Source organism: Anser brachyrhynchus (genome assembly GCF_964034855.1).
Source record: "Anser brachyrhynchus genome assembly, chromosome: 2".
Taxonomy (NCBI): domain Eukaryota; kingdom Metazoa; phylum Chordata; class Aves; order Anseriformes; family Anatidae; genus Anser; species Anser brachyrhynchus.
The window spans coordinates 59,035,367-59,059,009 of NC_137695.1; the positions used below are offsets into that span (position 1 = coordinate 59,035,367).

Below are 23,643 nucleotides of genomic sequence, written 5' to 3' on the forward strand. Positions count from 1 at the left end.
TAAGCTACAAGGTGCATGAGATCAGATTAATAGGAAAAATGGTAGTCCTCACACAGACAATGTGGACAGTTAGTTAGGTCTGTTTGTACGACTGGTTGTTTGCTGACATCAAGAACAAGTTTTATCAGCAGAGCAAAAGGGGATGAAAGAAACCCACCTTGAAAATGTACATAAGTGACTACCATATTTTTGAAGTGTGAGTAGATTTGTAATACAATATAAACATGCAGGTGAACAGAGCAGCATATATAATTTTAGTTATGTTACTTAAAACAATTAGAATCACTTTTATTCTCCTCGCAGAAATAAAGAACAATATATTTGAGGTTTGTGGTGGGATTGTATTCCTAAACCTACCTAGCTGAGTACTGTGCTTGATCTGATGAACAGTAAATCCATCCACAATGTTTTCTTGTGGATGAAAATTAAAAAGAATCCATTTCAACTATTGAAATCTATTTCAACTGTTAAAAACATGACATCAAACTCTGGCCAAGCCAACTCATTCTAAGCATCCCCTTACAGATGATTATAGGCTATGTTTGGCTCTGCTCCTTGCTGCACATGGAACAAGATGCTGTGGCTGATCCTCTAACCTATATGCTGTCGTAGTGGTCACAGAGTGGTTACGAAATTTCCCACGGCTCCAGATCTGTTGTGTGGATGCTGGACAAGTGGTAAGATGCTGTTTCCAGTCCTAAAGTTTAGCCTCATGCCAAGTTTATTTTTGGGTGACTTGTTCTGTAGAGAATTCCTCCCAGGCATTTGATATCCTTCGATGCTGTAGGAATTAGGTTAGGTGTCAACTGAAATCCACAGTCCTGTTGCTGTAATTGTAAACTGCTGAAGTTAAGTTGCAGACAGGAAGAATCAGCTACATAAATTCATCTTGACTCACACAGTACTTGGTAGACAGTAGAATAATATTTGATAAGAGCAAGGATGGCAGCACTTAGCTCTGAATTATATCTATGGAACTATTTCCTTTGAAGTTTAAGTATTGAAAGCACTAAGTCGTTGTGCACACCTGAGTTCATTATATTCATGTCTGCTTTCATAAATTCTGCATTTACCTCTGTAAACTTGAGTAAGATTCTGATAAGCGCAAAATATTGTAAAGTCAGCTTTGCATTCTCATAGTTAATGTTTTAATGTCTGTCTTCAGCTTTATGCTACCACAGATTTGGCAATTCACAGGCAAAGAATTTTTTTTCCCAGCTCCCAATCATATTATAAGCTCCACAGGTTTATAAACAGCATTTATTCTGATGGCATTCTCTAATACAGAGAGTGAGTAGAAAGGTGCCTAACAAAAGAGATTTGCAACTCTCAAAGACAAATTTAGCACAGATAATTTCTAATAGAAGAAAGTTTTACTATATTGTGGGAGAAAATTTTCAACGGCTAACTGGCAACAGATCGCAATTGTATGAAAGCTTCTCTAAACTGTACATGGCAATCTTCTTGGGATTGCTGGAACTGAGCAATGATCCAGGGATATTCCTTGGAGAACTTTTCTTGGCATGCCCTGCTCTCAGCCCCCTCTAAACCTGGTCTTCACAAAGAAGTAGTGAAAAGAAAAGCATATGGAAATCTCTTCCAATTTGTCCTTGCAGTTGTCCTACAACTAACTGAACTTTAAGGGAAAGTTAGTTCCCGCTTTCTGGGAAGTAAAGCAGCCTCTGTGTGGAAGATGACCAGGAACACCCATTGTTGCACTGGAGGGGTTTCCTGGAATGAACGACCACAGTCCCTTTCTCTTCTTCCTAAGCAGATTTATTCATTAGTACCTGGTATTGCAGGCCACAGGCATTTAAAAATGCCTCATATACAAATGATGTGATTAGTTTTAGGAATCATGTCATCTTAATAAATATGAGTGCTGCTTTTCTGCCTTTTGGCAGTGCAAATACAGATATCCTTTTTAAGGTTTTATTTATTTATTTATTTTTATGAGAGAAAAGGGATTTACTTCATCTGTTTTATTATTTTTGCCAGTCGTTTCAACACCAGTTATTCAAGTTTACCTGCAGAACCAATGAGCATGGCATTCTTTTTTAAAATATGTGGAATGGAGTTCTCGGTTAAATACTGGTAGAGATTTCAAGAAAGGTAACATATAACAGGTTTCACACTAGAACAATTATCATCAAAACTATTTATAAGCAAGCACTAAATGAAATACAGCAAGTCCAGTGACCAGTTACAGCACAACCCTCATAACATGCATTGGAATCAGACAGACTTCACAAAAGAATTCCAGAGAGCAAGACTGAAATCAAATAATTTCCTTGTCAGATGAGAGCATCATAAAAATGCCCTCAGAGAAGAATTCAGGACCGTGGAGTACTGAACACCTCTGAAAATTTGAAGGTTTTAAAAAATACAGGGAAGTATGGAGAGCGATCAGAGCATTTGTAAAGGAGAAAGGGGATGCTCTAGAGTTCAAAATGCCTTTAAGGAAACTTAGCATAGTCAACCAGCAAAAGCTTGATTAGGAGAATTCTGTCGTAATATACTATAGACTTGGCAAACAGACCATCTTACATCAAGACATTTTTACCTTCTGAGAATTGCTTATCTCGGTTCAATTATAGTTTTGGACTGAACACAGAATTTTTAAGTTTGTACACTTGAATGGAATTTTTTTTAACACCCCTACAGCTGGCAGGCACTTCCATGGTGTTCAAATCCTGCCATGGAGAAGAAAGACTCTGTTGACTCCTATGGGCTCTGGTTCAGGCCCCCAAGCAACTGGACACCTCACTTAGTTGTCATTTCTCAAACCAGACTTCCAGAAGAAGCCTCGATAGGTAAGCATCTCTGTCCTCCTGTAGCTGAGTAGTCCAGGGCAAGGCCACCAAAGCTGAACTGATATGTCCACCCCACCACAACCTCTTCAGCAAAAAGCCAAAAAAAGGGTTAAATTCCCTAGATTGGACAAACAGGGCTATCAGCAACTCCTAAGCAAGAACTATGCTATTCCTGATGCCTAATTCATATGGAAATGCTTGGCTTCAAATTATTGGTCTGTGTTGGTATGCAATCTCCTTTTAATCAAGTGACCAAGGCTGCTTTTTTTTTTATATATATATATTTTTTTTTTAATTCAGGCCTGGTAACAAACTATAATAATTCACTGAGAATACTTTTCAGGTAAAGGTCTCAAATACCATGTTTAAAATTTCACAAACCTCTTGTGAGGTAAGAATTAATAACTGGTTTGCATTTTGCTCCAGGGAGGCAAGATGCCATTCACAAATGTAGGCCTTGGTGTTTTGTCCAGTGTGAATACAAGGTAGCTGGTGTTGAGTTGCACATGTGTATTTTGCCTGCTAGTCACAAGCTTTAGCCATTGGGCTCTCCTGTCTGGAGTGATTGAGTGCTGCAGTCAAGGTGTACTACAGGCTGTATCACAGGTCTTTCAGAGGCAGGCTCTGGCCACCAGGCAGACTGGCTTTTGTTGTCTTTCTTGAGAATTTTTTTCCATAGTCCCTAGCTAATACCTGGAGGTTATAACAACCTAAGCAGTAAACAGAGTAAAATGCAGAACTCCTAATAATAGTCACACCGGACCGAAAAATACCAGCTTTAATCCTTTCTGTGGCCAGTCTCTATATCCAGCATCTATAAAACCTTATTACTGAAGTATTAAAATATAGCAGATGTTAGTCAAGCATTTCTACAGACTTAAAGCCATGCTTCCGTAACCCCTATTCCTCGTGGAGTAAGCAACTGGGGAATGGAAAAACTTTCTTGTGTGTTTTATGAAGGTAGTAACCCTTGAGTGAGATGTTTTAAGAGCAAGACAAGTTCTCTTCTGAGATGCTTAGCAGAGGAAGCCTCTGGAGGAAGTTGACGACCTGCTGCAGATGCTTGTGCTCTTCTACAGTTATCCCATCTCTTGGAGCTTGTTGGCTTAATAGTGGATCTGATGTCATTTGGGAATGCTTGCTTTGTTTTTGGCAAGTTCAACTCACTTGGCTTCTTGTGAGTTAGTGTGTTTGGATCGTCTACTTGTGTTGTTTGTACCGTGTTTCACCATGTGATTTCTTCTCATACTGCATTAAGCAACTCAACTAGTTATCTATCACATTTGTGCACAGGAATGTTGAGGCAAGCTTTATTTTTTCAAATACAAATACTAATCCATTAATTAAATGTTTATATACAATAAAAATCAGGAAATTATTTTCTGCCATGAAGTCTGTAGTATAAGAGTATAAAAGAGAGTATAAAAAAATATAAAAACTGTTGTTAAACTTGAACATCACTTTTCTTAAAATCATAGACTATTTATGTTCCTATATACAAAAAGTCAGTCGTATTCCTAGAACATGTTTAACATTTCTGAAACAGTTTTAACTCTTACAGGATTCTCCTTTCCTTATCTTTTTCTACATGCAGATTGATGTGCCCTCTTCAGGCACTGTTCTTGTACGTACAGATTGAGTCATCCATTCAGGGAATAGGAAACATGCTCGCACTCTGAGTCACTGGACAAATACAGAATGCCAAGCATAAAAAAATGTAGAAGAGTCTTTGCTTCAAAGAACTTTTGGAAATTGAATATTTCTTAACTATTACAAGCAGTTGTTGAGCAATTCTGACAAAACTGTAAAATTCATCACTGTCTTGAGGATAGGAAAAGGAGCAGTTCCAAGAACAGATGAACTAATGAAACCTAATTTTCTATAAATATCTATTTCATGATTATTGTCTTTGGTGTTTGAAGAGAATGAGAAGATTGATGGAAACTTGCTGCATTGCAGAACACTTCTCTCTGAGGGGACTTTCTGGTATCTAATGAGAATTATGCCAGTCTTTCTCACTGTGGACACATTAGTGGGGTGTCTGCTGAGATAAAATTTGTCAGTACACTCAAAAATTAAGGTGGGTAGACAGGTGGACACAGAGCACTACAGTTAGGCTAATCTACGTAGTCTCTGTTTCTTCTCAGAAAGCAGGTTAGAAGAGCCTTATATATTTGGTAACTGGCAGTCACCAAACTGGAAGTGGTGCCTGAAGCATTAGTAGTAGCAAGGAAGGAGGTGCTACTTGAAGAGAAACTCAGGGTGATCCTGTAATGCCTAACGTGCTGAAAGACAAAGCAATAAAGTCAGTCAGACAGTGATAAAGTTATTTGCCTGCATATGAATATATTCTTAATCTGTAAAACTGCATTACCTAATAAAGTAACAGTTTCATTCAGAGTCGAATGCAGCCTGGTAGCTTGCAGAGTAGTTTCCTGTATAAATGATAAAAGCAGTGAGAAACTGAACTGATCATCCTGGTTATGGAATGACCAAAACCAAACTGGGATGTTTCTGTTCAGTCACTGATCATTATTTGGGTACCTTTTTTCTTTTTAATTAACTTTTTATTATTATTATTTTACATAATTGCTATGAATAGCTTCTGAATTCAAGAGGCCATATGAGGTGCAAAGTTACCTGATACTATTTCTGATCATGAACAGCACTGCTCATATGTGCCTGAACTCTTGTCTGCATGACAGTATGGACTGGATAGAGTAAGGAGTCTCTTCCTTTTGGGGTAGAATAACACTCAGCTTCTTACTCTAGTCAGAACACTGCAGATAGTGTAATTGTACCAGTGCTGTTTAGTGTGTGCTAATTGGTTTGGCAAGGATGACAAAGATTTAAAACAACCTGCATAAAATCTGATGGGAACATGACATGAAATTTGGAGGAAGGGCCTAGAAACTGGCCAGGTTGTAGAGAGGTGGAGCATCACCAGAGCTATTTCTCTTAATGCGATGTTTAATTTCGTGAGTTTGGACCCCTCTTTGTAGATTATCTAGCAAGCAGACATAAAACAAGACTCAGTTGTGTACTACATGTGAGCTGCTCTAAGGCTTGAAATGGTGAGGTGTATTTCAGACAGTAAAAAGATTATTGTTTGTATAAAGATCTCAGCAGAAAGCCAGCTGCAGTGCCATGTACTCATGATATGATATGCCTGTGAGATTTGTCTCTGATGAAATAGTATTAATAACCTGATCTCCCGTGGGAGGACTCTGGGAGTGTGAAAATTACAAAGCATGGAACCATCTGGAATAAACTTTTCAGATTGCTTGTAAAATTGTACTTAAAGTTGGGGAAATTAATCTTCCCCACAACAGGTTTTCCTTTTGTTTCCTTTCTCCTCCCAAGGCTTTTCATTTCAGCATTTCCAAAGATAGCAATTTAAAACCCTGTGGAAGAAGCCAGGCCACTCACTGCTGATGAAAGTGTTGAACGAGACACAATTCTGGAACCTGGCCACAAGTCACAGTGCATTTCATCTAGCAAGGCTCAGAGTGTTTTCTCGATGCTGTTAATTACACAAGGCCTTGAAAGAAGAGAGCGACTATGTTAAATAAAAATCCAGGCTCTCTAGAAACTGGGAGCTATTTTCTCTCTCCCTCCGCTGTGAATATGAAGTCCTCTGTCACTCTCTTACCCTAGAGAATTGCTAGCAGCTCCACAAGCTCGTGAGCATCCTGGGGGGCTGCTGGCCCCGCTGCCAGCCACCCCAAACAGCTCAGCCCAGGAGCAGCGACACCAGCAAACACAGAGCAAAACAGCCTGCTGGTTGCCTGTGTGCACCTATGCAGACTTGCGCTGCTATTTGAATGTGCACTCTGCAAATACTGGCAGTACCACCCAGACTTCATTAGCCTAAGGTGATCAGTACATTTCTGTGCATGGGAGTGTCTGCATTTTATGTATCACTACGGCTTGCCTGGGTGTGTATATATTTGTTTGTGTGCTTGCCCTGTAATGATACAACCTATCTTGCATGTATATTTCAAAATATTTTATAAAGTGAGTGTAGGTACCATTATCTACACCACACAGCAGAGGAAACTGAAGCGGAGGGTTGGAGGTTATACCCTTTGCTGAAGGATGCAGAGCAAGTCATTGGCAGGCTGGGACACCAGATTTCTGGCACAAAGCCTGCAGTCTCCACTATGCCATGTTACTTTCTGTGCTTATTCATTTTAGGAAGCATTATGAATTGTAGATTATCTAACATGCATTCATTCTGTTGTTTTCAGAAAGCCCCATGGCACTGGAGAGAGGAAATTTTATTTCTTTGCCTAGTGACCTTTGCCACTGCTGCTGCTACTGACAGCAAGACAAGATCAGCAACAATTTGCGTTGACTAAAGTCTGACCTGCAACTAGCAGCTAGCAAGAGCACTTATGCATCCTTTAGCAAATGTTTGATGGAGTGACCTGCCAAGTCCAGCTGCATTCACTTCCAGTGACCATCGCAGGTGGTCAGAGACCCAATTATGACCTGGAATGCTAAACTAGAGTCCTGCAGAGGACCTGATCCAGCAATTAGTCCAGATCTCTGCTGTGCTGCAGGTTTATTTACAGTGATCACTTGCATATATTCATTCTGGAAATGATTAGTTTTGTTTAGTATAGTAAATATTAATGGAGAGCAAGTTTTTTTGTTGTTTGGCAACTTTCAGGTTTTGAATATGAGTGCACTTTTTCATTCAGAATAAAAACTTTTCACCAGATTTTTCAGTGAAAGTTTGAAAGAATCTCTTCCTGGAGCGACAGATACTGTCCATGATGCATTCTTTTAATCTTTAGGCACAATAGTAAAGGAAGTCTAGAAACAAAAATAATTCCTAACCAATAAATTGAAGAATCTAATCTTCAAAATGTCTGAAACAGACCAGAAGGAATATTTTGGATTTGTTCAAAATTTTGGGGAAAGTTGAAACAGCACGATGCATTTTCAGTAAGGCCTATTCTGCACTTCTCACAGAAAGCTAAAATTTACATGACAAATGTGCCCACCTCCGAAGTAGACTATAAACTGAGAGAACCAAACAAATAAATCACTTTGCAAGAGACAAGTACTTTCCTTTGGTCTTTTTTTAGACTGCAAGCCCCTTAGGGCAGGGATAGTCTTCTTTTTATATCATCTATCAGGCCAACCCACTGCTGAAACTCCAGAAGAAATAGTTTCTACCAGACTTGATTCACATCATAAAATCAGCTTGTGCCCTCTTGTTGACACCTCTACATAAATAGGAACTGCACAGATATTTAGACTGGATGTTGTTTCATTTCAAGTGAAGGTAGACAATACTGTGCAGACTGCGGCATTTGCTCATTTAAATAATGTTTTTTATTCCTTTCTCAGCTCTCTCAATCACATTTGAACATCTCACTGTAGGTTGTGAACTGCAAGCAATACATGAAATTAAAGTGGTCAAAGAACCTAAGTATACTTTTGTGATATATTACATGAGTTGATTTCAACACTCACCTGTCTTTAGGCTGTGCAGTGAAAAAAGTTCAGTCACACCAAAAATAAGTAAGAAAAATAAGAGAGTTTTTTTATGTGAAGATAAGGTGGACAAGCTTGAAACAAACTCCATTCCTTCTCCTTCCCTCTCTGCCTTTCTGCCACCCCTTCAGTACCACCCCCCCCACCCCCCCATACACACACAAAAATCAATTACAAACATAATTCATGAGGCTACAATCTGATGAGTTTGATCTATTCTTTTGTAGTGGTGCTAGCAGACAGGTTGGACCACTGGGCATAGAGAACAGAGCAGTTTCTGATTTACTTTACGCTCTGCTTTTCTACAGTAAAACAATGTACGTCCAGAAGTCCTCAAAGATATAATGCTGTCTCTTTTCTTTCTCTGCCATAGCAAACTGTTTTATGAAATCTGCTGCTTGAGATGAAGGAATGTCAGGCAACAAACATTGCTGGTCCTAAGTATCCTTGTCTTTTGTGAAACTGTTGGGATCTGTGGCAGTGTGCCTATGGCGGACAGTCTCCCAGTACTGCTTGACACTAATGCCTCTGCACGTGGATGTACGCATGGACAGGTTTGATAAGGAAAGAGAGGAGTGCATTCTTTAAATAACCTGTCAGTATCTTGTTCCAGCAATTTGATGGAAAATAAAGTGAAGAGTTTGTCCTACAGCCATGTAAATCAACAGGGTTGTGTTAACTTGGGCAAGCTTTAATACAGACTGAAGTGCTCTGCATGGCTTTCCTTATTTTGCTCATTGTTATGCAGTGTTTCCCTAATATCATGCATACATTTTGTGAAGCAGAGATTTACATATTCAATATTATTAAGATAGTGCTCCACATTAAAGGCTGGATTCCGAAGCCTTTACTCATGATCAGTAGGTCACTCCTCTGTGAGTAATACCTTGGAGAACAAGGAAGCTCCTAGTGAAATGAAGCACTATTTAACACGGGGTCAAGCTTTAGAGCCTATCCCTATAACATTAGGGACAAATGTTGTCTCTTTCCCTCCTGTTCTTCTGTACTACAGATTCTGGCTGGGTCTGCATCACACAAGAGTGATTTACACAGCCAACTACAAGAAACATGTGGGTGGCAGCCTGGTATCAGAGCTGAACTGGGGGAACACAACACAAATATCGCCCATCTCTCATGGATATCTCAGAAGGCCCTTAGATGCCTGTCTCTCCTCAATTATTTTCTGTAGATTGATGAGCATGTGGCCCACTCCATGAGCTCAGTGAGAGAGCAGCACCTGAGGGGGCACCAGGGAAATTCACTCCCTTCTATTCAAAACAAGCTCTGGTGGTGGTGGATGAAGGCCATTCCCTCACCAGGGGAAAGAGAAGAGCTGTACTGTATATGCAAACACCTGAGAAGGTGGGAAAGAGTGCCTAAGGACTTCCACTTTTGCTTTCCAGCTTCAGTTCAGTATAATGGGAGATCAGCTGTACCATGTCAAACAAAAAACTGATGTTTCCATGACAATTCTCCCATCACCCCCACCTCCCAAAAGCTGCTGCAGTGTTAGACCTTTTTGGAGAGACTAATTGAATTTGTGTTCTTGTATTTAACAGTCCTCAATGAATTTGAACGCTCTGATGAATTCATATTTTTTGCTAACGTCTGTCATGACATGCTGTGTTGATGAACTCCAGAGCTAAGCTGGGCACTGAGTGCAAAATCACAGCTTTGATAAAATAATGTTGCTCCTGACTGTGGGCTACGGGGCCTCCAGGAGGTGACCCGTGACCTCTGCTCTTCTTGGGTAAGTGTTGGCAGCATGAGTTTCCCAACATCCTGGCCCTGTCCCCAGCAAAACTTGTAGCAACCCTGTTGCTATTTGGGTGGGATGTAGTTATCAGCATCAGACCCAGATTTATAAAGATACTGAAGGATTTGTTTCCTACTAGAATCAGTGCTAGGATCCTCACTATCTTCTTAAAAAAATAAAAGAAAAGAAAAGAAAAGAAAAGAAAAGAAAAGAAAAGAAAAGAAAAGAAAAGAAAAGAAAAGAAAAGAAAAGAAAAGAAAAGAAAAGAAAAGAAAAGAAAAGAAAAGAAAAGAAAAGAAGAGAAGAGAAGAGAAGAGAAGAGAAGAGAAGAGAAGAGAAGAGAAGAGAAGAGAAGAGAAGAGAAGAGAAGAGAAGAGAAGAGAAGAGAAGAGAAGAGAAGAGAAGAGAAGAGAAGAGAAGAGAAGAGAAGAGAAGAGAAGAGAAGAGAAGAGAAGAGAAGAGAAGAGAAGAGAAGAGAAGAGAAGAAAAGAAAAGAAAAGAAAAGAAAAGAAAAGAAAAGAAAAGAAAAGAAAAGAAAAGAAAAGAAAAGAAAAGAAAAGAAAAGAAAAGAAAAGAAAAGAAAAGAAATAAAATAAAATAAAATAAAATAAAATAAAATAAAATAAAATAAAATAAAGATCTGTGCTGTGTTGCATATGAAGTCTAATCTGCTGGCTTTGAGTTGAGGCATATTGGTGAAACATTGGAAGAGAGCTTGCAGGACCTGTTATACTTGTTCTGTGAATAAGACAAGGCTTTCTATTTCCCAGACTATCGTTCTGACAAATTTTACAGGCACTAAAATAAACAAGTACCTTTCCTAGGAAATGCTGCTATTAAAAATGGTCTGACCGGATTTATTTTTTTTAAAGATGGGAAGAGGCTCAAACACATCATTCCACTCTGATTACCAATGGAGGGGAATTATTTGTCTGTTTAGGAGTTGCCTGTAGGCTCATGTGCAACCATTATGCAGTTAAACCCATCTGAGCTCATTGCCCTCTTTCACACTGGGCTCTCTCTGAGCAGGCATAAGCGGGTTCCACATCTGTACTGACTGCAGCTGGAGCTTACAGCCTCTGTCCCTGCTCCCCCAAACATACAAACCACCGGCCTCCCCCAAGCTTTCACCCTGCTTTTAACCCCTCCTAGAAAATGAAGTGTCAGATGTTCGTATTAATGTAGTGGTTAACCAGCCTGTGGTAAGAAACCTTTACCCGACTGGCTTGATTTATACAGCACTCGTCACCACACCAGCAATTAAGAGAGAACAGAACAGCAATACTGATGCCATATTGCATCGACTTCGCCATCTTTTGATTTCAGGGATAAAACACCGCTCAAGAAATGAGAGTGCAGCGGGTCTTTCAAACAGCAAACACCCTCTTGGGAATACCAAACCAAAATTATGGTGAAAGGTCACAGTTTTAAGCGTATTTAACATTCCTAAAACCTGACCTGGCTGCAAAGCACCACGTAGACATTAAGTGTTTATTTCTAACAATGACACTATTTGTGCTACCTGTTGTCCCTATTTTGCAGGGGGGAGGTTGGGCTGAGGCAGGCTTACAGCTTAAAAGGCCCTGGATCCTAGTTCAGCCTTCAAGTTTTCAGTCTGCAGAGGAAGATTTTCCTTCTTTGGGAAAACTTTTTTTTTTTTCCCCCCACTTTTTGTACTTGTACGGCACACGGGTCTCCCAGAAAGGCAGTGACAAGCTCCCACTTGTGTTCCTGAGTGTTTCCATTGTAATGCTTATTTTCCTTTTGCTGCTTTCTCTCTGCTAAGTAAAGCCTGGCGTTCAAGTAAGGTCAATCTTCTGATTCTTGAGAAACTGGAAAAGAAATGTGACCTCCTTGGTTTCTTTTCCCAAGGGGAGTCTGTGTGAGCCGGCCGACTCTGCAGGGAAGCCCTCTGACTTCTGTGTGGGCTTGCTCAAGTAGGTCTGGCTTCTGTTGTACTTTATGTTAGCTCAGGGGTGAGATGCAGCGATAAAAACAGAGGTCAGGAGCAGATCTGTGAATGACAAACATCAGGATCATGCAGCGCATATGCCTCTCCCATTAGCCATAACAACTTTCTTAACCTTGGACCACACTGATGTCCTGATATAGTCTCTTTAAACTTAAAAAAAAAAGCCTGTAGAGATTTCAGACATACTATAACGTGCTCCAATTCAAATAAGGTCATGGAGTTGCATTCTCTAAACCTGTCATTATTACTGAGGTGCTAGCAAGGACATCAAGGTCACATTTCGACTGTTTCAAGTCAGGCCATTGCAGCTTCTTGCCATCTTCCTCTTTTTCAGCCTGGAAGGAAGATTCATGCAGTCACTCAGTCTATCAGTCCCTGTCCCTGTTAACTAATTCTAACCAAATTCCATGGAAGAGTAAGGACATTGCAAACCTTGTGAAACCTGACAGTAGGTAGAGACAAGAGGATACAGCCCGCAGCAGCTCTCTGCTCTGTTGCCATCAGCCCACATGGCCAATTAACATGCATCTGTCTCCGCACAGGTTTGCTCCAATCCTGCTGGCATTGCAGGGTACAAGAGGGTATTGCAGATGACAAAGAGCAAAGGAAGAAAGCACAGTCTTTTGAAAGACACCAGACAGCAATAGTTTCATTGCTCAGAGACCCAGGCACTTGCTTTCCTTCTGCTGTGACCATATAGAAAACAGGCAAGATTTTAAACCACTCATCCTTTTGCAGACTTTTGCAGACTTGTCTGCAATTCAACAAGATCCTCATCTCAAATTAATAAATTAGGCAATGTGAGTAATAAAGAGGCATTTGATCACCCAAATAAACCAGAAAAGCTGAAGTACCAGTTTGCACAAGCAAGTGCTCACTGGCTGAGTGAGGTCTAGGCAGTGTAGCGTGAATGCATGAAGGAAGAAGATTATTGAAGTTTAAATTGATAAAACCTTGAGAAAGCTTGAGTCATCAGTGATAAATTTCTGTGTCTTCAGAGGAAATCGGTTTTAAAGGAAAAGGAGCTGTTTTAGGATGTATTTAAAGTATCAAATTGCATGTATTTATGCCCAAGTCACTTTCCCACTCCCACAGACCGGGAATAGAAGTTGTGGTCCTCGTTTGCCTTTTTGAAAACTGCAGCATCAGTTCTTTTACAGTAAAATAAGCAGTGAGCTCAGGAAGGAAGTAGGTCTGGAGAAGTTAATGTTTTTGTGATGGGTCTGATTTTTTCAATTGAATTGGGTCCCCAGATCTGCAGAAGTGGCTGGGAAAGGAAGTAGTACATAAAATGAAATTATGAGGAGCTTGTAGTTATGGAGCTGCTTACAAAGACGTGGTGATGGAGAATCTGATGTAGCCTACCCAGTTTGACCCATCTAAAAACAGAAAATGTCAGGAGACAGTTTGCTTTATTTTCCTATATTCCTGGGCTGCTTTCTGGTATGCTTTCCATTATATCAGGATATTGTGTTCATACCAGTGGTGCAGGATATCGCACGTTGGTAGCTGGGGGGTCTGATGGAAGCTGAGAGTGTGCACATGGAATTGATTAGAGGTTAGCTTCCTCTCAGTGGCAAGTCACGTGGGTATTTTAACATCTGAACCTGGGTCTGGAGGAGAGGAAGCTGTGGAGACAGCTATATCTTAATTACCTCTGTAAGGTTTACTGAAATGCTCAGAGAATTGCTCATCTGTCTGAACAGAAAGGGAGTTACTGCTGTCAAAGCTGCTGGGAGCTCAAGAAATAAATACCAGGGAGCTGAGATCAAACAGATATCCTGAGGTGTGCTGGGGACCATGTTATAAATAGGGAGGAACAAAAAGCACAGAGCATTCAGGTGACCCCTTTCAACCCTTCTTTGTATCCATGTTTTGACAGCAGCTAAAAAGTGATGTCAGCCTTTGATTATCTGGTCTGTGGATTAACTAACTTTCCCTCCATCCTGTAGTGGCACTCAATTCCTGAGGATGCAGTGGCTAGCCCTGGATCCTGCCCTGCCCACTGCTGTGTGCTGCCAGACCAGCTCTGCAGAGCTCTCATGCTGTTCTCAAAGGTGGATGCATCCAGTCTTTTGTTTTCATTACAGGTCTTTTGTATGTTTTGTATTACCCATGGTTACTTCATCTAGCTTATCTCTCAAATTCCCTGGGTTACGAGGAAGCTCTTCGCATTCTCATCCCACCACCGTTTTCATACTGAGCGGTTTTCTAGGTAACCTGTAAAGGTCTGGTTTGGTTTATATTCTGGGTTTGCGGTCAGCCCAGGCTGGAAACCTGAGAGACTGATGTTTGGATCCTGGTCCAATCTTGCCTTTTACAGATTAAAACTTAAATAGGAAAACAATTTTTATTTTATTTTATTTTATTTTATTTTATTTTATTTTATTTTATTTTATTTTATTTTATTTTATTTTATTTTATTTTATTTTATTTTTTATAATTGTGGTCAACAGGGGCAATGGCAAAGACAAAACAAGGGGAAGCAAAAAAGGAAGAGTGCAAACAAAACCCATTTGCAGAAGCATTTTGGTGTCAATCAGACACGTGCTTTTGAATGTAATTTCCACTTACGCTTTGATTCCCTTTGTGGTGCTGCCTTGGGGTGCACAAGCTGGGTTTCTTCCAGATCAAACTAAACAGAAAGGTGCACTTCAGGTGCAGACGTAGCACACCCCAACCACTAATAGACATTCAGTCTATCGTATGATGCTGGAGGCAATCTGAACTAAAATGTGCAGGAACAGGGACAATGTCAGAGCCTCTGTACCAGATATTTTACTTTACAGATCCAATCCTCCAATGCCACATCACCTGCTCAAATCTTAGCTTTCAATATTGTGTATTGCTACATTGACCAAGTTGCAGTAAGACATTCCTTAGGGGCATTTACCTTCACTCCTCCTCATTAGAAAATAAAGATATCATTGCTGGGAAGCCAGGCTCTTTGCAGCCTCTCTGGTCTCCACAACCTGTTTTTCCACTCAGTCCCATTTGCTGAATCTCTCCAACCTGCTGCAGAAAGCATCTACATGAGAAAGACTTCGGAAGTTACAGCTATCATAAAGGCAAAAGGAGACTGGTTGCTTGGCATATTCTTAGGGGATTTGTCTCAGCACAGTTGCAATCTCTGTGATATAATTTAGATTAATCATACTGAATTGTTCAGTGTTTGCTACATATGTCTTTATTATTTAGCTATACAGTTCTAAATAAAATGTGATAGATTTTTTTTAAGCATTATGACTTCTTTTGCTTAAAATAGAAATCACCATCTACTTTATGGTTAAAATGCTTTGGGGACACAACCTTAAACTACATGAGAGAAAAAATCCTTTTCCCATTCTCTTCAGTGACAGCTTTGCTATTGAACCAAGATTTCATGTGGAAAACACAAGGTAATGATTTAAATGGCATTTCTCTGGAGTCACAGCTAAACAACAAGCAATGAAGTGTCTATGATTGTTAGGGTGCTTATTATAGTAAAGAGCTGGGAGAATAGAACTGATGATCATCTTTGCTTTTTTTGGCTAGAAAGTAAAATTTGCCTACTGAGATACTCTGTATTGAATACGTTGATGCTGAGATGAATGAGAAACAGAGTTGCTGACTTTGAAAAATTGGGAAATAGGGATGGCTGTGTCATATTGGTAAATTATGCAGTGAGTGTTCCCTGGATGAGATCACCTGCACTATTCACTTATATGAACAGTCCAGGGGTAAGCTAGCTAGTGTTCTCCTAAACAGGGGTTGAGAGTTAGCAGAGGCCAAGGATTGCTCCTGGTCGGTAGTTTGGGTGCCATCACACTGGTCTGAAGGCTGAGAGAGTTTAGCATTACAGTGGATACAAGCTACTCTATGGCAATTCATTTACACGTTGGAGATGATCCTGAAAATGCTGGATTTACTAGTATAGTCAGCCTCTGTGTGTCTTCGTTTTAATTTGAGCAACCTATAGAAAATAATGTAGAAAAGTGAGTTAAAGCAGGGATACCTCTACAATGCAAAATAATGAGTCACCGCGTGGGTAAAAGGGAAGGCTGACTTCTTCCATATTAGTTAACCCAAATAAGGACTGGTAGCTGCAGTTGTTTAGAATTGTGGTGTTGCAACCTCTTATCACTCCTATCTGTGTCCGCTTTGGATGCAGACAGCAGGAGATGGCTGAATCTGAAGAAACCCCTGTTGGCCGCACCCTTGATGCAACGCACATTCCTTGTGCATTGACTCAGGGCTATCAGCTTTCCTCTTTTCTGTCTTTGCCATGTTTTTCCCAGCACTACAAACACCTGGGGAGACAGTGTTTTGAGCAGCCACTTGCTATATTTGCTCACGGTATTGAACTTTGGGTAGGAGCTGGGAAGGAACAGATCAAAGGACTTCACCAGGAAGGGAAGGGACAATGAAGGTTAAGCACACCCAGCCCCAACCAGACATCACACCTGAGCTTGGCTTTGCAGCACTTTTACTCTCCATAAGGCAAAGTTCAGGGCATAGGCTTGTGTCATCGCTGTGTGTTGTTGCCTCTCTTTTCCATTGTGGACATACCTGGGCTATGACAGCCCGTGCAACCGGTCAGGAATTAGGAGAGCAAAGCTGTAAAGTCCCTTCTTCACTTGTGCAGAATGGACAGTGAGAGCAATTCCATTAGCAACATTAATGTTAATAACCAGCCACCTACTATTACCAGTCACCCACCTTGAATATTTATGAACTGGTGACATTAGCATTACTTTTACTGACACTAGATTGATCAACAGCATGTTCAAATTGTATTTGCTGCAGCCATACAGAGAGGTATGACTTCTGGCTGAGAAAGAGAGTGCATGTTAGCACAGTAATATCAGTGTTAAAATACAGAAACAACTCAGAAGCTTGTTTCTCTGCAGAAAGCTGCCGCAAAGTTTACTAACAAAGGCTGTGGGTATAACATATCTCATTTGATCACAGTATCATCCTTATGTCCTTACCTGTACAAACTGTAAAACCCAGTTGGTAACTTACTTCAGCGAGATCAAAGAAATGTCTAGCATCAGGGTTTGTCCCACCATTAAATAATGTGAAAAAACACAGCAGTGTGAATATGATGTTATAAATATGAAAGCAATGGATGCTTTCAAGCAGGAAATGTATTCTACTCCTTGAAATTGTTGAGTAGATGCCTATAGATATGCCTCATATTCCAACAGTTCAGTAGAGGACTAGGGAGACATAAGAAATAATATATTTTGGGGTATTAAAACTATATTGATATATAGTATATTTCATCAATATTGTATAATTAATATTTTATCAATATTGTATAATTATTCTCATGATACCCTGATAACATTGTTCAGTTAATATTATCAATTGTAACGCTTAGTTTAAATACTGAAATAATTTATATACTTTTTTGAGTAGTTATTTTAGATATTAAACAAAACGCACAAAACACTTTTTTTTTTCTTTTCTGCTTTATATCAACAAAAATGAGGGGGCTTTTCAAAGAGAACCCATAATTCAGAAAATAGATAACCAGCAGTTTCTCTTCAGCAATGAGTGGCATGTCATCTTTTAGTACTAAATTCCAGTACAGCCGTAAATGTGTCAGTTTTTGTTTTTATATCTACTTTTTTTTGGGCCTACTTTTTTTAGTGAATAAGCTGGTGCTGCAAACCTTATCCAAGTTTAAAACATTTAAAAGTCTTTTCCTGAGTTAGGAGAAGTTTTCCTAGAAAAGGCATCATTGAACTTGTGGACTGAGGTAGCAGATAAAACCTGGACATAAAGAAATTAAAATACTAAAGTGTGGGGACTCACCTGAGATAATACCACACAGTTGTGTCAAAATACTGACTACGCAATTTAGTATAATTAAGATTTAATTCCAGCACACGTGTGTGTTGGTCTTGTCCTTTCTGTGTGCTGCTGTACAAACAAGCAAACAGTGTTAAGAGCAGACAGAGAGAACTTGAGTGTGTAAAGACATATACATTTTAATCAGGGAAGCTCTCTAGAAGGAGCATAATCTGACGAGGTTTAAATACAATGTTTAGAATAAACAGCTCTTGAGTGATAACCCGAGTTCTGCCACTAACACTTTGCCCAAGGCAAATTACTTTACATCTATAAAATGGAAATGATAGCTACTAACCTGCTTTACAGGAGATTTGCAAAGATAAATTAGTTAATGTTTGTGCAATGTTTTGAACAAGTAAAGTGCCATTAAGCTCAAAGAATTATTACCTCAGTTCTTGCTTTAAAACCTCAGCAGGTAGTTGTAGAATACAAACTATCATGCAAACTACAATGTCCACAATCTCAAACACCGCACACTGAGATCTAAGCAAGCCAGACTGTAAAACCCTGCTAATTCAGCTCCACTTCATTTCTTCTCTTCCAACAAAAAGCCTGGCCTTTAAAATCACTTCTGCAATACAGAATCATAGAATGGTTTGTACTGGAAGGAATCGTCTAATTCCAACCCATCTACTATGGGCAGGGATGCCACCAATTAGACCAGGTTGATCAAAGCCCCGTCCAAACACTTCCAGGGATGGGGCATCCACAGCTTCTCTGGGCAACCTGTTCCAGTGCCTCACCGCCCTCACAGTGAGGAATTTCTTCCTTATATCTAACATAAATCTACTTTTTTTTTTTTTTTAATTTAAAGCCATTACCCCTTGTCCTATCACTACACCTCCTGACAAAGGGTCCCTCTCCTGCTGTGTTGCCATTGAGGGATAGTTGCTAATGAGTTTTTGGAGAGAGGCAAATGCTGACCTGGTTCTCAATGGATAATGGAAACCAGCTTACATGTGTTTATGCTAAACATATAAAAGATACGAGATAGGTATGTATTGTAAATTAAGTAAAACAAAAGAAACTTGAACCAAGATGTTATATTTAGTGTGATATTCTCACTATGAACTATTAATTTAAAAGCTAGTGGTCAAAAGCCTGAACTGTGTCCTATGGCCTTTGATCTATGTACATATGCAGTTGGTAATAAAAGTTTGCAATATGAAGTAATATTGTGCGTCCATGCTGAGATTCACTCAGTTACATTAGCTCCAAAGGAGTTATACCAAATCCAGTCGCTGGGTATGTGACCAACTATTTAGGGAAAATACCATGTTTGAATTCAAACTTTCAGAAGTTTTTACTGAAAAAGGCCTGAAAGACCTACCTGTGATCAGAAATGTCTAAAACCTCAGTCTTAGAGTCTCTAAGTATCTAGTGACCTTGGCAAGTAGAGCACAGATGTCATGAAAACAATATATTTGTGCTAAAATATGTGGGAAGACAGAATTCACAGTAGCTTGCTTTAGTAGTGCCGTACTGCCAGCATCAGGTGAGACTTTCCTGTTGTGGATATTTGCAGTGTGGGAAAGAAAATTTAAATGGGAATTTGCCTTGTCTTCCCTCACTCATGTTGTCAGGAATGAAGGAGGAGTTAAGTTAGGATCAAATGCTTGGTTTTATGGGGATTCATTTAAGGACAGGACGTGATGGGTGGTGAATTAAGTATGAAATGTTCCTGCTCAGTACAGCAGGTAGAATAACAATTGCATGAAAAATTCTGTAATACAAGTATTTGTTTTGCAGCGTGTTAGGACAGGACTTTGTCAAATTTCTCCTCTGAATTCACACGCAAAAGATGTTTCCTTTTTCCCATGTTTAGTTTGTTTTTCAACTGTCACACTGAATCCTTTCTCCTTCTAGATTTTAAAAACTCCATTGCTTTCCATGTTGGTATCCCGATGCTCAACATGCGTATCTAGAGGCATAAGTTTTTGTTTGGTATTTATCTATAAAATTGATTTGAGATTCTTTTCTTCAGTTGCACTTCCTTTCATATAATGCAAGCTGCGATCTTTATTGTGAGTCGAGTTTACTTTGCAAATATTCCATCCCTAGAATTTGATTTTTGTTTTTCCTGGACATCTCATTTTTAAAAATCCTCCAATTTGTCTAAATAAATGAAAATGAATCATATATACATAAAATTTATGAGGTTGCAGCATGTGAGGGTCTTTGAAGTGATTTGAATGAAATGAATGTTGCACTGTAAGATCAGATTCTGACCTCTGCTACAACCACAGAACCAATCATATGAGTAGAGTTGTATGGATGTTAATAATGTGTGAATTTACCTCAAAGTATTTCTTTTGCGTTATTTACAAAATATAATCAAAACAGAAAGCCAGCTACATCATTCAAAAGCTAACTTGTAACCCAGTTCATCTTAATAAATGATTACAGGCATAATACGTGTTTAAAGGCATGTGTTCAAGCATCTCTTTTGCGCTAGTGTAAGTAAACGGGGTGGCGTTTTTCTTTGCCTAATTAGCACGGTAACTTGTTAAACTATCAGCAGAAAAAGACTGTCCAGAGGAAGCTGACTGGAAAGAGAAAAGTAACACATCTCTCAGAAGACATGCATCACAGAGGCAAGTCAGGATACACTCAGTGGCAGTTTTGCAATCCATTGTGTTCCAGCACACTGTGATAGACATAGGCATTTAGCACGTAATCCCCCAAACCGTATGTCATTATGGACTTCAGTTCAGGAGTTCCCAATTAATCATAACAGTTCATATCCTATTGACTATGCGACTGAATTTCTTTTCTCACAGGAGGAAAGAAATTACCAGCAGCGTGTGGCAAGTTTGACTGTTGAATCAGGAGGTGGCAGACCATTTACAGTGAGATCCCCGCCCAGACAAGCGGCACTTCACGTCCTATTCCACTTTACGGACAGCAGCCTGTTTGGAAGAAAAAAAAGAAAAAAAAAAAAGATATTGGTACCACAAGCATATCCCACTGAATACTGAACAGCTTGGTTTTGCCTCTCGGGGTGAAGATGCTGCGGGGGGAGGATCACTGTTCATGTGCTCCTTTGCTTAATGCCTGTGGATTTCCCTGGAGCATCTCAAGAACACTTGTATTATTGTGTGTTCATTAAGCAACTTACTACACGGAGCGTTTTCTCACCACCGGTGCAACAAAATAGGAGCAGCACACACAGATAGGGCCCCCTCTATCCTGGTGCTAAAAGAGGCATAGGGACAGTGCAGGGTTTTGTTTTTTTTTTGCACGCACACGCCTGGCCTTGCACTGGGGGGCAGCTGAGCACCCCGAAAACAGGGCTGTTTGCACGGGGCCGAGTTTGCTCTGATTTCGGGGGGAGCAGAAAGGAGGGTATCGCTCTGCATCCCGGCTCCTTTTGGGGACGGGCTGGAGCAGGAGGGAGTGCTGCTGCCGAAACTCTGCGCTGTTCCCCCCGGGGGGGACACGATGAGGACCGGAGGCTGTGCAAGGGCCACGCAGCTATTTGGCAAGCAGCGGTGCAAACGCACGGGCTGAAGCCTCCGAGCAGCAGGATACACCCCCTACACACCAACCCCATAGCCCGAGAGGGGAGGGGGACAGAGGACCTGCCCCCCAAATATTCTCTCTCCCTCCATCCCGGGCCAGGTGGGGGGGCCGCCCTTTCCCCACCTGGGCGGGGTTCCTCCTCCCCTTCCTCCTTGCTCCCGCCCCATCCTCCTCCTCCTCGGCGTCCCCAGAGGGAGCCCCTGCGCTCCTCGGCCGGGCTGAGAGCGAAGCCGGGCGCTCCCCGTCCCGCAGCCGGTCTCAGCCGCCCCGCAAGTCCCCGCAGCCCCCGGCAACAGGAGGAGCAGAGGGAGGAGGAGGAAGAACAGAGGGAGGAGGAAGAAAGCAGCACCCCCCCCCCCCCCCTGCGGGGCACGCACGTGTGCGCGCAGCCTTCGACGGCCGCCCAGCAGCATGCAGAGCCCAGCCTTGCGGAGCATCGCCGCCCAGAGGGGCTGAGCGCTTTGGGGTGTAGGGGAGCATCTCCGAGCAAAGCTCCGTGCCCCCCGACCCTACTGCAAGAGGGGGCGTCCCGCAGGATGAGCGGCCGCAGCCCCCCCAGAGCCGCTGTCCCGGTGCTGCTGCTGCTGCTGGGGTGCGTCGCCCCCTGCTTCGCCGTGGAGGAGAAAAAAGGTAAGGGGGGGAAAAACGGGGGAAAAAAGAGGAGAAAAAGGGGGAAAGGGGTCCCGCCGGAGGCACCCCGTGGGAGCCGGGCTGCGGGCGGCGGCGCGCCGCGGCCTCCCGCGGGGAGCGGCGGAGGGAAAGTCCCGGCTTCTTTCCTTAGGAGAGGAAAAAAAAAAAAAAGAAAGAGAAGGGAGAAAAAGGGAAAACAAACCTCTAGCAGCGCTCCCGCAGCTCCGACTTCCTGATTCTAGGTTTATTTTCTTTTGTGGGGGTGGAGGAAATAAAGGGAATAAACCTTGGCACATCTCATCGGTTGTGCTTCTCTCCTTTCGTGGTGTTTTGTTTTTTTTTTTCTTCCCCTCCTCTCCCCCCTCCGCTCAGCTCCCCTCTCTTCCCCTCGTCGCCCGGTGGCTCCCGCAGCGTTTTGCCCGGCTCGGCTCCGGGGCTGCCGCCGGCCCCGTCCCTCACCGCTCCCTCGACGGGGAAAAGCCGAGCAGTCCCCGAGCAAACACCGCTCCGGCACCCCCTGCTTGTCGCTCTGCCCCCACACCTTCGCTTGTCCCGCCTGAAAATGAGAAATATCCACGCACGCACCTGGGAAGGGGATGTGTGCCTAGAAATGGGGATGCGCGCACCCAGGAAGGGGATGTGCGCACGGAAATATCCCCGCACGCACCTGGGGAGGGGATGTGCGGAAAGAGGGAAAACGCCACATTGGTTCAGTTTCACCCGTTGTTAAACCTAAGAGCGATTTATTCCCGTCCTTCCCCCTGTGGGGAAGCCGCCCCGACTCTGCTGTCACCCCTCGGTGGGTGCGTGGGAACTGCGCGGAGCGGCCGGGGCAGGGCGCAGGGGGCAGGGGCCGGGTTTGATATTTGAGAAACTGGTTTCGAGGGTGAGAAAAGGGTTCTGGCTGGTCAGATCCATCGCTTTTTCTCCGTGTGTGGTGTTCTTTTGTGAGTTTCGAGAGCAGGCCCTGACTGCTGTTCCAGGCAGAGCACAGTCCTCTTTATCTTGGAAATCTGCCAGCAAGGGGAAAAATGCAGATTTCGTTGTTGTTGTTGTTTTACTCTTTCTTTCTTTCTAAAGAAAAACTGGGAGAAGAGAATTAATAGTGATTAGAAGAGCTATGCGTGGCTTAAAACGACCTAGGTAGTCTTTCGTGACTGTGGACAGTAAAACCATCCTGAAAGGGAGAAACACCCCGTTCGAAAGAACTAGTTGCACAACCTCAAAAAAGTGAAGAGGCTCTCTTGCTCCAGAAATCAAGTTCATACCTGTTGTTGATGTAACATGGGCAGTTTTTCTTTTCCATTTTTTTTTTTCTTCACCCTTTGAAAATGATGGGAAGCAGGCTGACTCTACCTCCTATGCTGTGTTAAAGCTTTTGAAGTGCAATCTCAGGTGCATATACCCTGCAGAATATGTAAAGTGTGAGGAGAAAAACATTGTTACCTTGTTTATAGTGTTTAATTCTGTGTCTCATGAAATTGTGAGGGTGCTGTTTATTTGAGGATTATTAAATAATCAACAGCTACATGATAAACCCAATGGAGATTATTCACGATATGTTCTCTTAGTGAGTAACTGTTTCTGTGAGGAGAGCTGGA

At 41.6% G+C, this 23,643-nt stretch overlaps 1 protein-coding gene across 2 annotated transcripts in view; it reads left to right on the forward strand.

The window, feature by feature from the left end:
• Window positions 1-21,564: 21,564 nt before the first annotated feature.
• EGFR (epidermal growth factor receptor) overlaps window positions 21,565-23,643 on the forward strand; it is a 158,678-nt gene continuing 156,599 nt past the window's right edge. The window contains exon 1 of one of the 2 annotated variants that reach the window (XM_080578600.1): window positions 21,565-22,042. In XM_080578600.1, coding sequence (XP_080434726.1) covers window positions 21,949-22,042 — 94 coding nt within the window. In that variant the 5' untranslated portion in view covers window positions 21,565-21,948. The remainder of the gene's footprint in view (window positions 22,043-23,643) is intronic. The other variant, XM_080578599.1, reaches the window with a different exon arrangement.